At 53.1% G+C, this 16,111-nt stretch overlaps 1 protein-coding gene across 1 annotated transcript in view; it reads right to left on the bottom strand.

Moving 5' to 3' along the window:
- ADCY5 (adenylate cyclase 5) overlaps nt 1-13,056 on the bottom strand; it is a 162,920-nt gene extending 149,864 nt beyond the window's left edge. Inside the window, exon 1 of the mRNA XM_043873986.1 lies at nt 11,595-13,056. Within this exon, the coding sequence (XP_043729921.1) occupies nt 11,595-12,722 (1,128 nt within the window). The 5' untranslated portion in view covers nt 12,723-13,056. The remainder of the gene's footprint in view (nt 1-11,594) is intronic.
- Nucleotides 13,057-16,111: the final 3,055 nt, after the last annotated feature.

Below are 16,111 nucleotides of genomic sequence, written 5' to 3'. Positions count from 1 at the left end.
AAAGAGCTGACTGACAAGTTGAAAGACAGATAGATAAACCTACTGAAATAAAATTATAAACCAGTATGAGTGCTCCAGAGGAAAAGAAGAGGGTGTTTCAGAGTGACTCTGATATTAAATGCAGAGTGTCAGATGTTGCAAACGCAGACTCCTTCCTCGGCAGGGATAGGTACAAGCCTAGCCTGCTCACCCAGGATTCAGTGACGATCACTCTCCCTTGGCTGCCTCCTCCACTCGGCTGTCAGGACCAAGGCACTTCTGAGCTGTTGCTACCCTTTGGGAGCCCTTCCAGAGGATGGCCAGGTCCCTCCCAGGCAGCATGGTGAAATGGTTACAAGAAAAGGGACTTGGGGGCTTGGGCCTGTTAAGTGAACAAACAAACAACAAAGGAAAATGGCAACCCACTGAGGCATTGCCTGGGAAATCCCACAGACAAAGGAGCCTGGGGGCTACAGTCCATGGAGTCAAAAAAGAGTAGGACACATGTAATTCTCCAGGCAAGAATACTGGAGTGGGTAGTTGTTCCCTTCTCCAGGGGATCTTCCCAACCCAGGGATCTAATCCAGGTCTCCCACACTGCCGACAGATTCTTTACCATCTGAGCCACCAGGGAAGCCCAAATCACCACACTCACCCCCAAAAGAAAATGTGAAAATAAAATCTTGAAAATCCACTTAGCAAAAGACTGGCACTTGGGAAGGAGTTAGATTTTCCTTTATTTTTCTTGAGAAGAGTGACAAATAACAAAAGTGGCTTTGAAGCAGGATATCTGGGGTACTTGTTAGGATGATGGTGGTTTGGGTGAGATGGGCTCTAAAGACATCCTAGAGTAAACGCTAAACTGCTCTATCCACTAGATGTGACTCTACAGAAAGACCCCAGATTTGACCTCTGAGAAGTGATGCTGCTGTGTACCCAGCCGCCTCCTCCCTTCCTGCCCCTGTTCCATCTATGCCACCAGAAGCCTGGACGTGAGGCAGCCTTACACCCAGACCTAAGCTACCCGGCATCGTGTCTGACCCCTCTCCAGGTCTTCATCCCTCCTGACCCATCCAGAAGACCACTCAGGGGCCCTTCACAGGTAAACATCTGATCTCAGTTGTCCTCTAAACACTTTCACGCTCTCCCCTCTTGCAGCATCACTGCAGGCTCCGGAAGTGACAAATGATTTGATGCCTATCTGAGCCAGACACCCCATGGGAAGGAGGCATCACAAATGAGAAACCACGTGTTCCAAAACCACCCAAGACAACTGCTTGAGAGCAGCTGTGCCTTCTACAGCCTCTTTAGGTACTATGGGGTGGACTCAGGTTCACATGTGCAAAGAGCACTGGATTTGGAGTCAGGGATCTGTATTTGTACAGCAGCTCCTAAGCTAACTAACTGGCTGTGTGACCTGAATAAGGTCACTCAACCTCTTTCAACCCCTACTTCCTCCTCTTCAGCACAATATAAGCAGCACAGGTCTGTAATTATGAGAACCCTCGCATGCATTACCTTGTCTGGGCACCCAACAACAGATTCTGTCAGTCAGGAACTTATCCTCAGTTTACAGAGAGGGAATGGGCTGAGCGAGAGTAAGGCAGCTCAGGATCACCCAACCAGGGCGTTCTCCTGGGCCCCGAAGCCAATGTCTGCACCTTCTCAGCTCATCACCTCCTCAGGGCAGTAGTGAGAAGCAAGTAAGATCGCACATGGTAAAGTCCTTTGGCATCTACAAAATGCTAATCAAAGGTCAAAGTAGTTGAGTCTTTTGGCTGATATTTGAGCCATTGTCTAGGGGACAGAAAGCCATACATTTTTAAGAAGCAGAAATTCAAAACAAACAAATATATACATATATAAAACAAGACCAAAAAAAATACATTTTTTCACATCATCCCACTAGTCTAGAAACCACTGTACTGGTGACAAACATATGTTATCAGATAGGAGGGAGAGGCCAGGCAGGACTAGGGTTCTGAGTTTGCCACAGAGCTCCGTACTTGATGTATTTTAAAAAATATTTATCTTATTTACTTGGCTGCACTGGGTCTTAGCTGTGGCATATGGAAGCTTTTAGCTGTAGCATGTGGAACCGTTGTTTTTTTTTTTTTTTCAAGCCGTGGTATGTAAACTCTTTGTTGTGACATGTGGGATCTAGCTCCCTGACCAGGGATCGAACCCAGGTACCCTGCATTGGGAGCACAGAGTCTTAGCCACTGAACCACCACAGAAGTCCCTGTACCTGATGCATTTTTGCCCCAGTAAAGTGATCACTCACCTCCCTAGTGTTCAAGTCAAACCGGATTAGAATCTCAGTTTCTCCACTCTCAATTTGGATTCTTCCTAGAAAAGGATCCTCAGACAAGGATTTGAAAGAAGTGGTTTGCCTGGGAGGTGACCCCAGAAAATATTAGAGAATGGAGAAATGAGGGAAAAAAAAACATACACACAGAGGAAGAAGAAAAAGAGAAAGGAAAGATGGAAGGAAGATTGGGGAGGGAGGAAGGAAGGGAAGGAGGGAGAAAATAAAGAAGGAAGGGAAGGAGGGAGAAAATAAAGAAGGAAGGGCAAAACAGAAAAACAGCCTGTACCACTGTGGACAACCAGAGCTGTGTCCTGCAGGCCTGGGGGCTAACACAGAAGGCTTGTCTCAGTTAACTCCCCCCACACCAGGGTCAAGGGAGCTAGCTATCCACTAGCGCCCAAGAGTCACTGCTTGAGATCTGCTCTGGGGGTGGGCACTCCCCCCCGCCCCCCGGTACTTCTGACCTGCCCCACAAGCAAGCAGAGAGGCTCAGGGCCAGAGAAAGCCCTCAGGTGCTGACAGCTGGCAGTCTGGCTGGCAAGAGTGAAAGGTACATGCCCAGGGAATATGGGCAGGCGCCGAACCATCTGCTGTGCTTGCTCACTGAGTGACCTTGGGGAAGTTACTTACCTTCTCTTATCCTATATTCTGCAGCCCTGAAACAGGGATAAGAATGTCTTTCTCTTAGGGTTGATACTAAGCGAGGTCATATATGTAATGGATTAGCTTAGTGCCAAGCTTACAATGAAAACTCAATAGATAGTCATTGTTTTCAATCAACATTCTATAAAGTCTTCCTCCTTTTAGATAGTAGGAAACAAAGCAAACTGGGGAACTCTGTTTGGTCCCAGAATGCTCTGAACGGCCCGTCACTACTTTCTCGTAGGCAGCCAGACCCTCAGCGAATGGACCTGCTCCCCCACCAAAGGTCATAATACAGAGCCCAACAGGCTCCAATGTCTAACGACAACAGAAAACCCTTAAAGGAAACTGGAACTAGATAAAGGAGGCATCTCCCTGGTCCCTTCCAGTCCCATCATTTTACTTTATAAAGAATTTTGGATGCAGACAGAGAATGAGACTTTTAATGCAGGCTGCTCCGTCTCCTTTTTGAGGGAGAAGAACCCCCAAACAAACACCCACATCTAGATGACCTTGCCTAGGCCTATCCCTGAGGCGGGGCTGGACGCTGAGACCCTCCCAGCCCCTGAAGCAGTGTGTCCCAAAGTGAGTTCCAACATACACTAATGCCTCTACTATGTTCCTTCAAAAACTGGTTCTGGGGTCAAACATGTCTGATAATGGCTTCATGCAAAAACCCCCTCTTGGCAAATTCTATGGCATGTTAACATATGAAAAGCTTTAAAGTTCTACAATGAAGAATTCTGATCAAGCCAGTATTTCCTAAACTTACCTGACACAGGACTGAATGTGTATACGTGAAACATTGAGCAACATCCCTCCAAAGGACAGTTAGTGGGAGCGTCTAGGCTAAAGGCAATGCTGGGTGCTGGGGCTTGGCCTGAGTCCTCTTTGGACCCTCGTGGCCTAGCACAGCGCCTGGTACACAGTAGGCACCTAATAAATGGTTGTTGTCTGAATGAATGGGGAGAAGGCTGAAAGAATGACTTAATAATGGTTTTCAAATCCATGAAGGGATATAGTACCGGCACTGCCAGGCAACAGCTCTCTGTTTCCAAGAAGACACACATTCTAAATTGCAGCAGGAGGTACTCTGGAAGCCCTGCTCGGAGTTTAGGATAACAATCCACCAAAATAGGCTCCAAGCCGAGCTGCATCGCTTCCTTCTGTGGAGGTGTTGGTCTAGCACTTCGGCACAGCCGAGAGTCTGCGTGCAGCCATCCACCCACCCCACCACCCGTTCATTCATTCATTCAAACCCTCACTGAACACCTACTACGTGTCATGTATCAAGGTCCCTCAGGACCCCTTCCAAGAGCCAAGTGAGACTGTGGCAACCTGTGAGACAACCCCCAGGAAGCCCTAAGGGAGAAGGAAGAGGAGGCCACCCAAGTGTGAGATCAGGAAGCCTCAAAGCCCAGAAGCAAGAGCCGATAACCCTCCCAGAGCAAGAAGTGTGTGTATGTGTATGTGGTGGGGGAACAGTGTCCAGGCTGACACATGAGGCAGGCCTAAAGAATAAAGCCACTACTGTCTCCCAGTGTTTGCTTGTTTACCCCCTCTTCTTGTGACTATATCCCATTGTTCCAGACAGCATCCCTGCCCCCACTTCCAAGCTCTTCCCCTCCCCACACTCACAGCTCCAATCTCTTCTTCCTTGCCTGACATCCTACTGTTCCTCCTTCAAACCATCTCCTAGTTCCTGACCTCTTGCCTACCCCTGATCTCACTTTCCACATTCTGTACCGTCCCTTCTGGACCTACCTTGGGTACCCTCAGTGTTTTTCATTTTCACTTACCAGACAAATGAATGAGTAAACCAGGACTCAAACTAAGGTATATCTCTCTGCTGACCACCCTCACCACCGCTACCACCACCAATGCTGAGCCACAGATTGCTTTGCCTCAAACAAGAGTGGGGGGATGGGAATGGCTGGGAGGCAGGATGGGAGGTACAGGCCATCTTTCCCACCCTCTCTAACCACTACCAGTCACCTTCCCCTCCGCATCCTACAACCAATATGCTCACCAGCCCCACCTGGACATCTCCTAAGGGGCCTGCAAGTCTGCAGTGATTTTGTGACTTTTAAACAGAGACCAAGTTAGGCGTGACGATGGACATCCCAAAAGATTCAGCAGGCATTCATGCTGTAGCAAGACATGAAACCATAGAATTCAAGGGTTGGATGTGAATTGAATGGTTATCTTGGCCAACGATCCCAAACCTAAGAGTTGGTCATCAAGATCAGCTAGAGAGCTTTGAAAACTAGATCCAAGCTGGCAAAAAATATAGATCCCTTCCTGGGACCCCCCCCCCCCCCCCCGGACCTTCAGAAGCAGAGTCTTCCATTACCTCAGCCCAGTCTCCCCTTGAACACCTCCACTGACACAGCTGGCTACCTCAGGGGGCATCTGGTGTAATGGCTACAACCCCAAAGGCTGGAAAGTATCTTCTTCCTGGAGAAGGAAATGGTAACCCACTCCAGTATTCTTCCCTGGAGAATGTCATGGACAGAGGAGTCTGGCGGGCTACAGTCAAAAGGGTCCCAAAGAATCACACATGACTGAAGCAATTTAGCACACACACACCTGGAGCTGAAATCTGCCTACTGTTTCTACCCATTTGCCCCAACTCTGCTCTTGGGAGCAACCAAAAATAAATTCAGTCCTTCTTCTAACATCTGATAACAGGGATCCCAGCAATAAATAACATTTTGCCCATGTTTCTGCTTTCTTACCTTGCTACAGTCTGCTGTCCTCCCAGCTAAACATCTCTCACTCTTTCAAATGTTCTCTCAGAAGTCAAGGTTTCCAATGCCCTGACCAAACTAGTACCCTCCTCTAAATTCTAGAATCAAACATAGAATCTCAGATGGGGCCTCAGTCTTCCTATGAACTGGATACGCCCACAAGCCTAACCAAGACCCTACTGGCCTTTTCCAACAGCTAGACCAAAATGCTGCTTCCTATGAAGCTCATGGTCCATTAACTAGAAACTCCCAGATTTTGTTCATGATGTTGAAAGAGAGTTCTTCCCTGTCCTGGATTTGAATGTTACCTGGAGAAAAGAGGTGGGGGTCGGGGGTGGGGGGAGTCGGGGGAGTAGAGATTTCTAATTATCTTCACGGAGCCTTGCTTTTGGGAGAGAAAATCAGCACTGACCTGCCCTTCACTAGCAAGCTCCCCCGACCTGATAGGCATGGAGGAAAGAAGCATATGCTCAAGTGTAACTTATGTAACTGCACCCAAAGAATTTCTGGGCACAGTCACATGGGACTCCGAGAGAAAAGTGCTTCCATTCCCAACACAGAGGATGCTCCTGGGAAGTAAATGACCATTGGCCAGATCTACCACAAGATAAATAAAGTTAACAGAGGTGCCAAGCAGGTTGCCATGACTGAAAGTCATCGGGCAAGAGGCCGTACACTCGCAGAGAGGCTCTCACCTCCCTCCCCCAACACACACCCCACCCCTGGCTGGGCCCGAGTGGGCTCCTCACAGCCCTACACCCTCTGACAGGGTGACTGTAGCCAGGGGTCTGCACAGGACAGCTTCTGTCCAGGCCTTTTACACTGATTTTCAAAACTCTTCTGTGAGGCTGGGCAGGTTTTGGTGCTGGGGTTTAATATGTTGTCTGTGTCCTGTTTATAGACAAACATGAGCACACTGTTCTGTGCTCCACAGCACACAGACCTCATGCTCTTGCTCCAGATTAAAACTTAGATAGAATTATTACCAGTCATCATTCCCAAAGTACAGCAGCTGACCGTTCTGCTCCTTGGCCAGGCCTCTGCCATTCCGGAAGTCCTCCCCACAGGCATCGAGACACCCCTATCCAGATGTGCCTAGACAACCCCCTATCTAGAAGCCTTGCTTGACCCCCACCCTGAGGCTTCTGCCCCACTCCAAGCACACCCTTCCCACTGCAGAGATAAGGAGGCCACATAATCAAAAACAATTAGCAAATACAATTAGCACTGAGGCAAAACAAGCAGACCCTCCCCAGCTACAAACTCAGAGCCAGCCCCCCACCCCAGCCTACTTTTGCTGCTGGGGTTCACTATGGCCAGATTTCTCCTGTCCAGAAATGTGAGTGATGGGGAAAGTAACTGGTGGCAGATGACCCCTGGTGTCATGCTGAATGTGTGTGTCCTTCTCCACACCACCTAGCAAGCAGGGAGGCAGCGGCAGCCAGCAGGGTACACAGGGCGGACACGGTGACCCACCACACAGGCCTCTGGGCCAAGCTCCAGAGTGAGGTAGCAGCTCACCACAGGGCTCACCGGATGGCTGAGTGAGTGGGCAGCCTGGGCTTCTGAATGGGAAGGGTGAGACTCCATGGGGGCAGGGGAACTGACCACTCAAGTCTAGCCCCCAGGTTCATTATGGAAAGTGGGGGCATGTGCATCCAGGGTACTTCCCTGGGGAGTCAGAGGTCAAGGTGAGAAGGTCGATCAAGGGCCAGAATCAGAAATGCAAACAGCCACAGGAAGTCAGCCACCAGCAAAGAATAAACAGGACAGAGCTGTGATGATTTCCTTTCAAAGTCAACACAAAGGCTTCCCTCAGCCCACCTCCATAACCCAGGCCAGCACACACAACAGATACACACAAATACACACATGCACACACATGTTCACATACATGCACACACATGCACATACATACTAGAGGCTGCCCACATGACAGACAGACACCCACCCTTCAGCAGCCACAGTAGTCATTTCTTGGTCTGCTTCCCCATCCCCATCCAGTCCAACCACGGACATTCACATGTGCTCATGGTCACAGAACATCACCCACATAGCGCAAGTGCCATTCTGATCACTGGAACAACTGGTGACAGTTGTGGATTCAAACAGGCACAAAGGAGGAAATGCAGAAAATCACTGAGTTTCTTCAAAAGGGACAGAGGGAAGCAAGAAAGGAGCTGGAGACAGGCTGGGTAGGGATGGGTCAGCCCGCACCACAAGGGCAACCTCTGACAGCTCTCCCAGGCTCACAGGGACCCACATGGGGTCAGAATCTTCTTTTCAGAAACTGTAGCAGGTGGGTTTGATGCTGCTGCAGACTAATAATACCCCACATCTGAACAGGACTCTCTACTTTTCGAAGCACTCTTCCATCCATTATCACCTCCTAGAGTAACAGTGGACAAGCAGAGACACTCGTCTCCTTTGCCAAATGACTGTCCATCCCCATAAGACCCAAAGATGTTTTCTACAAAATAATTTCTAATAGCTAAGCATATGTAATAGTTGTGTGAGCACACTTGTTTGTGTGTGAGTGCATGCAGAGGCTTTATGTAGCAGAGTGGGATACAGTCAAACAAAAATGAGGTTGCCATGGCAACAGGCTCCGGCATCATTGCAGCCTATTAACACAAGTGAGGAATGTGTTTGGCAGATGCTTGAGTGTTATTTATGGTATGGGTGTAGCAGAGGGACTTCTAACAGGCAAAGAAGGGAAAAAAAAAAAATCCCATGACGCTCCTACTGTATCCCACCAAGGAGACGACAGTGAGACGAGCACAGAAGGCAAGGCTGAGAGGCTGCAAAACAGGGAGTAAGAGACAGGGAAGCAGAAAAGCAGGCGTGCAGAGGAGAGGAGAGCAACAGGGGAGTGGAGGAGGAGGAAAGTGAAAGGAAGTGAGAGAAAAAGAGCAGGGGGGCGGGGCGTGAATACCAGGGGAAGAGCTGGAGCAGGGGATACAGCAAAAGGAAGAAACATCTCCCCACCCCAGAAAGGGCTGCCCCACCTTGCCTCTCAGTTTCCTCTTGAGTAAAAACCATCAGGAGGCATCAGATAAGATACTAAATGTTTCTCCCTTCTAACTGGAACAAAGGGCAGAGCCCAAGACAGAAGAGGGACTGGGAAAGAATAAAATACTGAGATCAGATACTGATATTGAAGATCTGAGCTGTGGGGCAGCTGGCAAGGGGACCAGTCTCGCATGAGAACTGAAAAAATGCCAACAGATTCCTGAGGGCCTACTCTGTGTCCAAGGTCAAGGAGGCAAATTCCCAAAGCCCCAATATTAAAAACCACACACTGATGGCCCATTTACCTGGATGTGTATCTTCATCAAAGATAAGAACAAGGCATTTAACAGAGGCCATTCTCCAACACCTGCCACTCTGGGGTAACCTGAGGCAGAGGGTAATACTTGATTGTCTCATTAGTATTTCCCACCATCCAATAAGATTTGCTCAAGAAACACAAAGTTAATATCAGACATAATTAAAAAGGCAAATGAAATACAAACCAAAAAAAGATACAGTTTAGTCTTAAGTCAACTAGAAAGAATGCTTGCATTCTGATTATCATGGATCATTTCTAACAAGCTCTGCTATACTCAGCACAGCAGGTCATGAGAAGTTAAGTGCAAATGTATGCAAGAGCCTACAGACAGGGGAAGGTCTGAAGACCACAACTGGATAAAAGAAGCATGAGTTGGGAGGTGTGAAGCTGGGGAGAGAAGGGAGAGAGACTGGCCTGAGGAACTAGATGGGGAAGTCAGTCAGCCAACTCTGCTGCTGCAATGGCATCTTCATGCTAAGATGGAGATGGAGCACCCCAGGTCCAGCACTGCCATCCTGGGATCTGACTCCAGTCTCCTAAAATCACTCACCTCGGGTTGCCTAGGGCTGTAATCAGGCCCCGAGTCCCGAGTCTGGTTTCAGTAAATACTCTGAATGATCCTGGAAACCTCTGCTGCTCCATGTGGATGCCATGCCTGTCTTTCTGCAGAAAAGCCAAACCCACCCAAGCAACCTGCCTCCCATTCAAGCCAGGAACAACCTTCAAAGATAAAATACTCATATGCTAGCTTGTGTACCCGGGTCAAAACATTTGGAGCCTTTATAAGCACTAACAATAGTAGTTAACTTTTTTAAAACCAGCTCTCAATAGGTTTTTCTCTTAAATTTAAAGATGATCTCTAAAGATTTTTTTTTCCTTCTGATCCCAGATCAGAAAAACTTCTTTAGCATCAACAACCCCAATTACTTCACTCATTGGAATATAACTAGTTAAGCAATTATGAAGTCCCTATGTATTCTACACAGTGCTAGACAAGGAAGAGATGGTAAAGAAGGAAAAACACACACACCTCAGGAATTCTGTATCCAAGGGGCTTACATTGGATGGGGAGTAAAACCAGGGGCACTAGGGAATAAGTAAGTGCCCCACTCTGTGGCTCTGACTCTGTTGCTGGCCATGCAGAAGAGGGAGAGGCTAGCATGGCTGGAATGGAAGGAGGGCTCCTTGCAGAGGTGAGGCTTGGCACAGAGGGGGTAGAACTGGAAGGGGCATGCATTATCCTCTCGTTTGCTAGACAAGGAACCTAGGGCCCAGAGGGGCTGCAGATCCTCTCCTTCCCAGTCACAGAGTGCCTTGGGGGTACACCTAGAGCCCAGTGCCATGAAGACCACACTGGCACTATTTTGAGAAAGCCAGGGGGTACAGGAGAGCCCCTCAAGAAACACGCAGCCCTCAACAGGATTGAAGTCTGACAAAAGGCACTAAAAGTGGGGAGGAGAAGGCAATGACTGGAATTCAGTTAGTTAAGAAGTTCTGTAGAGGAAGCAGATGCCCAGAGAGAGGTAGGGGGTGCAGTAGGGTCTACGGTCAAGAGACTAGACTGCAGCAAGGGGCCATTTGACTCTCACAGTCAAGCTGCAGCACAACCAAGTAGGCTGAGCAGGGGCCAGTGGATGAGGCCCATGGTGCCACAGACAAGGGCACTGCTAAGGGGAGAAGGTGTGTATGTCAGAAGAGCCAGTCTCATCCAAGGTCACCATGGCAAGCATGCCTTCCTCTCACAAGTCTTCAGAGGAATCACCAGTTAACCAGGCAGAAGTTTTATTTCCTCCTGATCCCATCATTTGAGGCTCACCTAACTCATTCCAGGAGTGAAAAAAGCCCCCACCACAAGTAATAACCAGGAGCACCCACATGAAGGGGTCCTGACATACAACACTAGCTTTTTGCTCTGGCCAGGAGAGGACTGTCACCACACACAAAGGTTGCTTCCCACTTCTGCTGAAGGCAGCTTTTTGGCTGTGGGCACTTTCACAAATGAAACACATTTGTCAGCCCTCCCTCAATTTCAGGTATATTTCCAGCTTTCAAACCCCCAGTCTCAGGCAACTGGCAGGGTTACCCTTTCTCCTCCCTAAGACTAGGCAAGGAGTTCCTAGGGTTTCCCCTCATCAATCCTCCATCCAGGACTCAACTGAGTTCACTACAAACTATCAGTGGCTCTTCCCAGAGAGAGGCTGGGAGAGGGATTAGAAGGTCCAGTCACTTCGGTCAGGGGCCATATATACAAGGACAGAAGCACAGGAAGAGAAGGGGACCTCTCCAAAGAATTTTCTCCTCCAACCCGCCTTCCTCATTAGTATCCCTACAATAATGGATAGGCTTTGGTGTGTCTTCTGTCAGCGGGAACATTACATAGAAGAGCACCCTTTTTGTGAAGGAAGATGCTAGGGCTCAGAGTAGGGGGTCAGAGGCTAGAAGACACCACACAGCTGACAGAGCCATGTCTCTCTGGATCTTCTCACCAGTTTAAAGGGTGAAGGTGGGTTGCCTCTCTTTGGAGTCAGGCCAAGGCCTGCACACCCTACTATCCAGTACCTGTGCCCAGGTGGGCCCCTACCTGCTTGAGCAGGAACTGATCCTGGGCGTTGGTGCGCAGGGCGATGGCCAGGTGGAGGGCGGACAGGAGCACCCCGCTGAGTACCGCAGCCCGCATGCGCACGGGCAGGAGCGTGTAGATCGTATAGATGAAGAACACAGTCCACCAGATGCCCTCGGAGGCACTGCGCGGCTGGGGCAGCAGCAGGCCCACCACCTGGACGGCCAGCACCACGGCGATAAGCGCGTAGCAGGCCAGGCCCATGTGGTCCTGGTGGAAGGCGGCGCGGTTGCAGAGCACGGCCATGACGAGGATCACACCCACAGCGGCCGCTAGGACGGCCAGGTAGGGCAGCTGCAGCGGGGGCCGTGCCGCGTGGAAGGCTAACATGACGAGGCACACGAGCACCAGCACAGCCATGAGCATCGTGAGGCTGCTCTGGTTCAGACGGAAGAAGTAGCGCTGGTACAGCCGCTCCAGCTTGTCCGATGGGAACTTCTTCGAGCGGAATATCTGCAGCAGTGCCAGGCAGCAGGCGCCCAGCGACAGCACCGCACCAGGCCCCGCGCCCGAGCCTGCCGAGCTGCCCCCATCCCCGGACCCTTCGTCTTCCTCGACGGCGCCGGCCTCCAGATCGTCGGCCGCGTGGCCCTTGCCACGCCGCTCCTCCAGGCCTAGCTCCACCGAACGGGGGCGCACCTCTGTCCCGCCCGCTGCGGCGGCCGCAGCAGCCGAGCCGCCGCCGCTGCCCGCAGGGGGCGCCCGGGTGCTGCCCCCGCCGGCCGCGCCCCGCCGCTGCCGCCGGCTGCCGCGACCGCAGTCGTCGCCGCCGCGCTCCTGCCAGGCCGACTTGGAACGGAAGCTGAAGCCGAAGCCCCCGGCCAGGGGGTCATCGCCACTCAGCGGAGGATCGTCTTCGTCGTCGCTGCGCCAGCGGCTGGCCAGGCGCTGTTGCTGCTGCGGGGTCACCGCCCCCCCAGGTCTCTTGGTGGAGCCGCGGGCCGAACCCCCTGGGGCTTGGGGGTAGCCATTGGCGCGGGAGTCGGCCTCTCCCCACGCGGAGCGGTGTTCCGGGCCTCCCCGGGACGCCGGCGCCGCCGCTGTCTGCGCCGCGTAGCCCGGGGGGCTCACGCTTTTGGAGCTGGACATCCCCCCCTCGGCCTCGTCGTCTTCTTCCTCCTCCCCCGGGGGCCGGGCCGGGGGTCTCCAAGGGGAAGGTGGACGGCCGAGTAGGGGGACCAGGCTGGGGTCACACGTCGGGGGCGGCCCGGGGCCCTGGGCAGTAGCGGGGCATCTTGGCACCCCCGTCCTGAGCGGAGAAGGAGGGCAGCGGAAGAGCGAGCGGGAGGCAGACACAGCCCCGAGGTGAGAAGTGGCTGAAAATCCGCGTCGGGAGCCCCAGGTCCGAGAGGGAGCTGGCTCCGAGCAGGGGCAGCGGGGACTGCTCGAGCTGCTGAGCCGCGCGCAGAGGGACGTCCGGACTCCTGGCTCGCGTCGAGCTCGACAAGGACCGGAGTTGCGGACGAGGCGGGACGGAGAGGTGTCCTTGCGGGCGGCGCCTCCCCGGGACTGGCAATTCCCGGGCGCGGCACTCGCAGACTCTGCCTAAGCGGAGACCAGCGGCACGCGCGGCAAGGAGGCAGCTAGGGCGGCTCGGCAGGGGTCCCGGCGTGGAGACGAAGCGGGCGCCCTTCCCTCTCGGCGGACTGGGAGCGACTGGGAGGTGCGGGCGCCAGCCAGCATTATTTCCTTACGAGGGGTGGGGAGGTGGGATGGGGGGGTGGAGAGGACGGGGGAGGGGGCGGCGGGCGGAGCAACAGCTCCAGAGCCCTGGGGGGAGGGTCCTGGAGCCCAAGGGGGCCGTCGCCCGCATCCCCCACCACCTCCCGCGGCGAGAGTGGGAGCTTGGCCCGGGCCAAAGCCGAGCCCAGCCTTCAGCCGGTCCGCGCAGGGGGCGGGGGCGAGGACCGGCTCCTGCACCGCGGCCCTTCCCCTCTCTCCTACCCCTTCCCCCAAAACGGAGCTGGGCTGGCCCGGACCCGCCGGCCCAGGAGGGCTGTCGCGCCGACTCCTCAAGCCCCAGGCTCCTCGCCACCGGCTGCGGGCCCACCGCGGCCGGGCGCAGAAGGACTAGGCTGAGGGCGGAATCCGGCGCAGCGCCGCCGCCGTTCCGCCCCAACGCAGGCGGGCTTCTCCCAGGGAGCACGGCATCCAGAGATCGAGAGATTCAGATGCAGCCACACGAGAGAGGCCGGCCCGAGAGCCGCTGCTGCGCCCCGGGGGCGCTCCGGGGAGAGCCGCGGGAGGCGGGCTCGCGGCGCGCCATGCACGCCTCGGGCCCTGCGCTGCTCCGGCCGCTCGCGCCGCTCCTCCCTTCTCGCCCGCTTGCCGCCGCCGCCGCCGGAGCGCCCTCCGCATCCCCTCCTCCCGCCGCCTCCCCGCCCCCCCGCGCCGCTCGGGCCTCGGCTCACAGCGGCGCGCGGCCGCCTCCGCCCCCGACCCGGCCGCGGCCCCCGCCTCGGCGCCCCGCCGGCATCCTCAGGCCCGGCCTCGTGAGCCGCCCTTTACCGTGGGGGGCCCCGCTCCCCTTCCTCACCTAAAATTCTCTCTGCCCCCCCTCCCTCCCTGGCGCCTGGAGCCGCATCCAGCCCGCGGTCCCTTCGCCCGACCTGGGTGGCATGCGGTCCTCCCTCGCCCTTTGCTTGGGTTCCTATGCCCCTAGTCCTAGCTCCCCTCTTTTGTATCCCCCTTTAATCCCCCATCCCCCCATTCAACCCAACTTCAGCCCCCGCGCTGCGCCCCCCTTCCCTGGCCCGGCTCGATTGGCCGTTTCCTGAGCTGTCAGACTTGAGCCCGGCTCTCTTATTGGGCGATTCTCTGGCCGGGCGGCTGTGCCAAAGGAGGGCGCACCCGGGCCGGGGGCGCCCAGGCAGCGACTGCCGCAGGGAGCCGAAGACCAGAGTCCCTGGAGAGCCAGAGGGGCCCAAGAGCCAGACCCGGAAATGGACGGGAGAGATGGAGAGACCGAGGATCTCTGCGGCCCAGGAAGACAGTTACGGGAAAGATGGAGATGCAGTTGGTGAGGCCGATGCAACCAGGGCTGGGCGGACAGGAATGCTTTGGTGGCTAGTTACCGAGCAAGAACCCCGCAGACAGCATTACAAACACCTGGCATGTGTGAAGAGCGCTCTTTGCTCGTTCATATGTTGTTTTAATTATTATTATTGAAATCTCATTTGACTCCCCTCAATAACCCTGGGTTGTGACAGGGGACAGTGCCCGGGTGATTATTCCCAGTTTACAGGTGCAGAAACTAGAGCTTCAGAGCTTAATTAACTTGCCATGGGCCACACAGTTCTCCTGATTTGCAACCAAAAGATCTTTCATCAGCTCCAGGCTGGCTCCTTACATTGCAAGGTGTTATCAGGAAAGATAGGCACCAGAGCACAGTGGAGATGCCCCGCTGGAGGGGGACCAGATGCTCCTACACAGCGACAAAGAGGCAGGAGTGGAGAGGAATTTTCTTTGGGTTAAAGGACCTAGGCCTGTGGAATGAGGTACCTCTCCAATTCTTCTTCCCCCAAGCAGTCCTGCTGCAAGTTCCTGCAGCCTAAACTCTGGACGGGTGGGGAAGTCACCTCTAATCCCAGGAGGGAGAAACAACCTTCACTTTCCCCCCCCACCCCCGGGCCCCCCCACTCTCCCTGCGGAGCTTCTGACAAAGAGACTAGAGGCCTGGGTGAGCCTCCCATCGTTTCTCTATTGGTCATCTCTTCGGAAATTGGAAGATAAACCTTGCCAGAGTTGCAAATTGAGAGGAGAACCCTTCCAAGAGATCTGAATAAACTAACCCTAGAGTATTCCAGCGTTTGAGTAATCAATCCATGATTAGCAAAGTCTTAAAAAGCCTGAAGCCTGAATTTAGCCAACAAACATTCATAGAGCACCCTCTATGTGCAAAGCACTGTGCTAGGTGCTTCAGGGATGGAGTTTACCCACCTCTGGTTACGGTCAGGGAGGGAGAGCAGCTAGCCACTAACTCCAGTTCAGAGCACAATTCAGTCAGTATTCAACAGAGGACCAGAGAGAGTGCTTTGGGGGTTGGAGAGAGGAGGCATTAATTCCTACTGTAGGCGCCAAAAAGAGGTTGAATCTGGAGCCAGCAGAATAGGAGTCAAGAGAAAAAAGAGAATGGACTGGTATTAAGCAACAACAATATGTCTGTGAGTCTTATTGTCATATAACCCTTTTGAAGAAGATGTCATTTTCTCCACTATAGAGATGAGAAAACCAAAACTTACAGAATCAAAGTTTGCCCAGTTTGTGTAGCAGAATGGAAACTAAGTTCAGTCTACTTGTACTCTACCACACAGCCATGCAGCAAATATGATATAAGAACACCCAGACTGGCAGCTGCATGGACAGAAACCAGATGACCTGAGGTATTAAGGTGGTTGGGTTCCATCTTTGATCTTCTCATTCCCTAAGCTCTCCCTAGGTCATTTCTTTCCATTTTATTCACAAATTTTATATAACCA

The sequence above is a fragment of the Cervus elaphus genome, chromosome 19 (genome assembly GCF_910594005.1).
Source record: "Cervus elaphus chromosome 19, mCerEla1.1, whole genome shotgun sequence".
NCBI classification, from domain to species: domain Eukaryota; kingdom Metazoa; phylum Chordata; class Mammalia; order Artiodactyla; family Cervidae; genus Cervus; species Cervus elaphus.
This window is presented reverse-complemented; position numbering and strand designations above follow the sequence as displayed.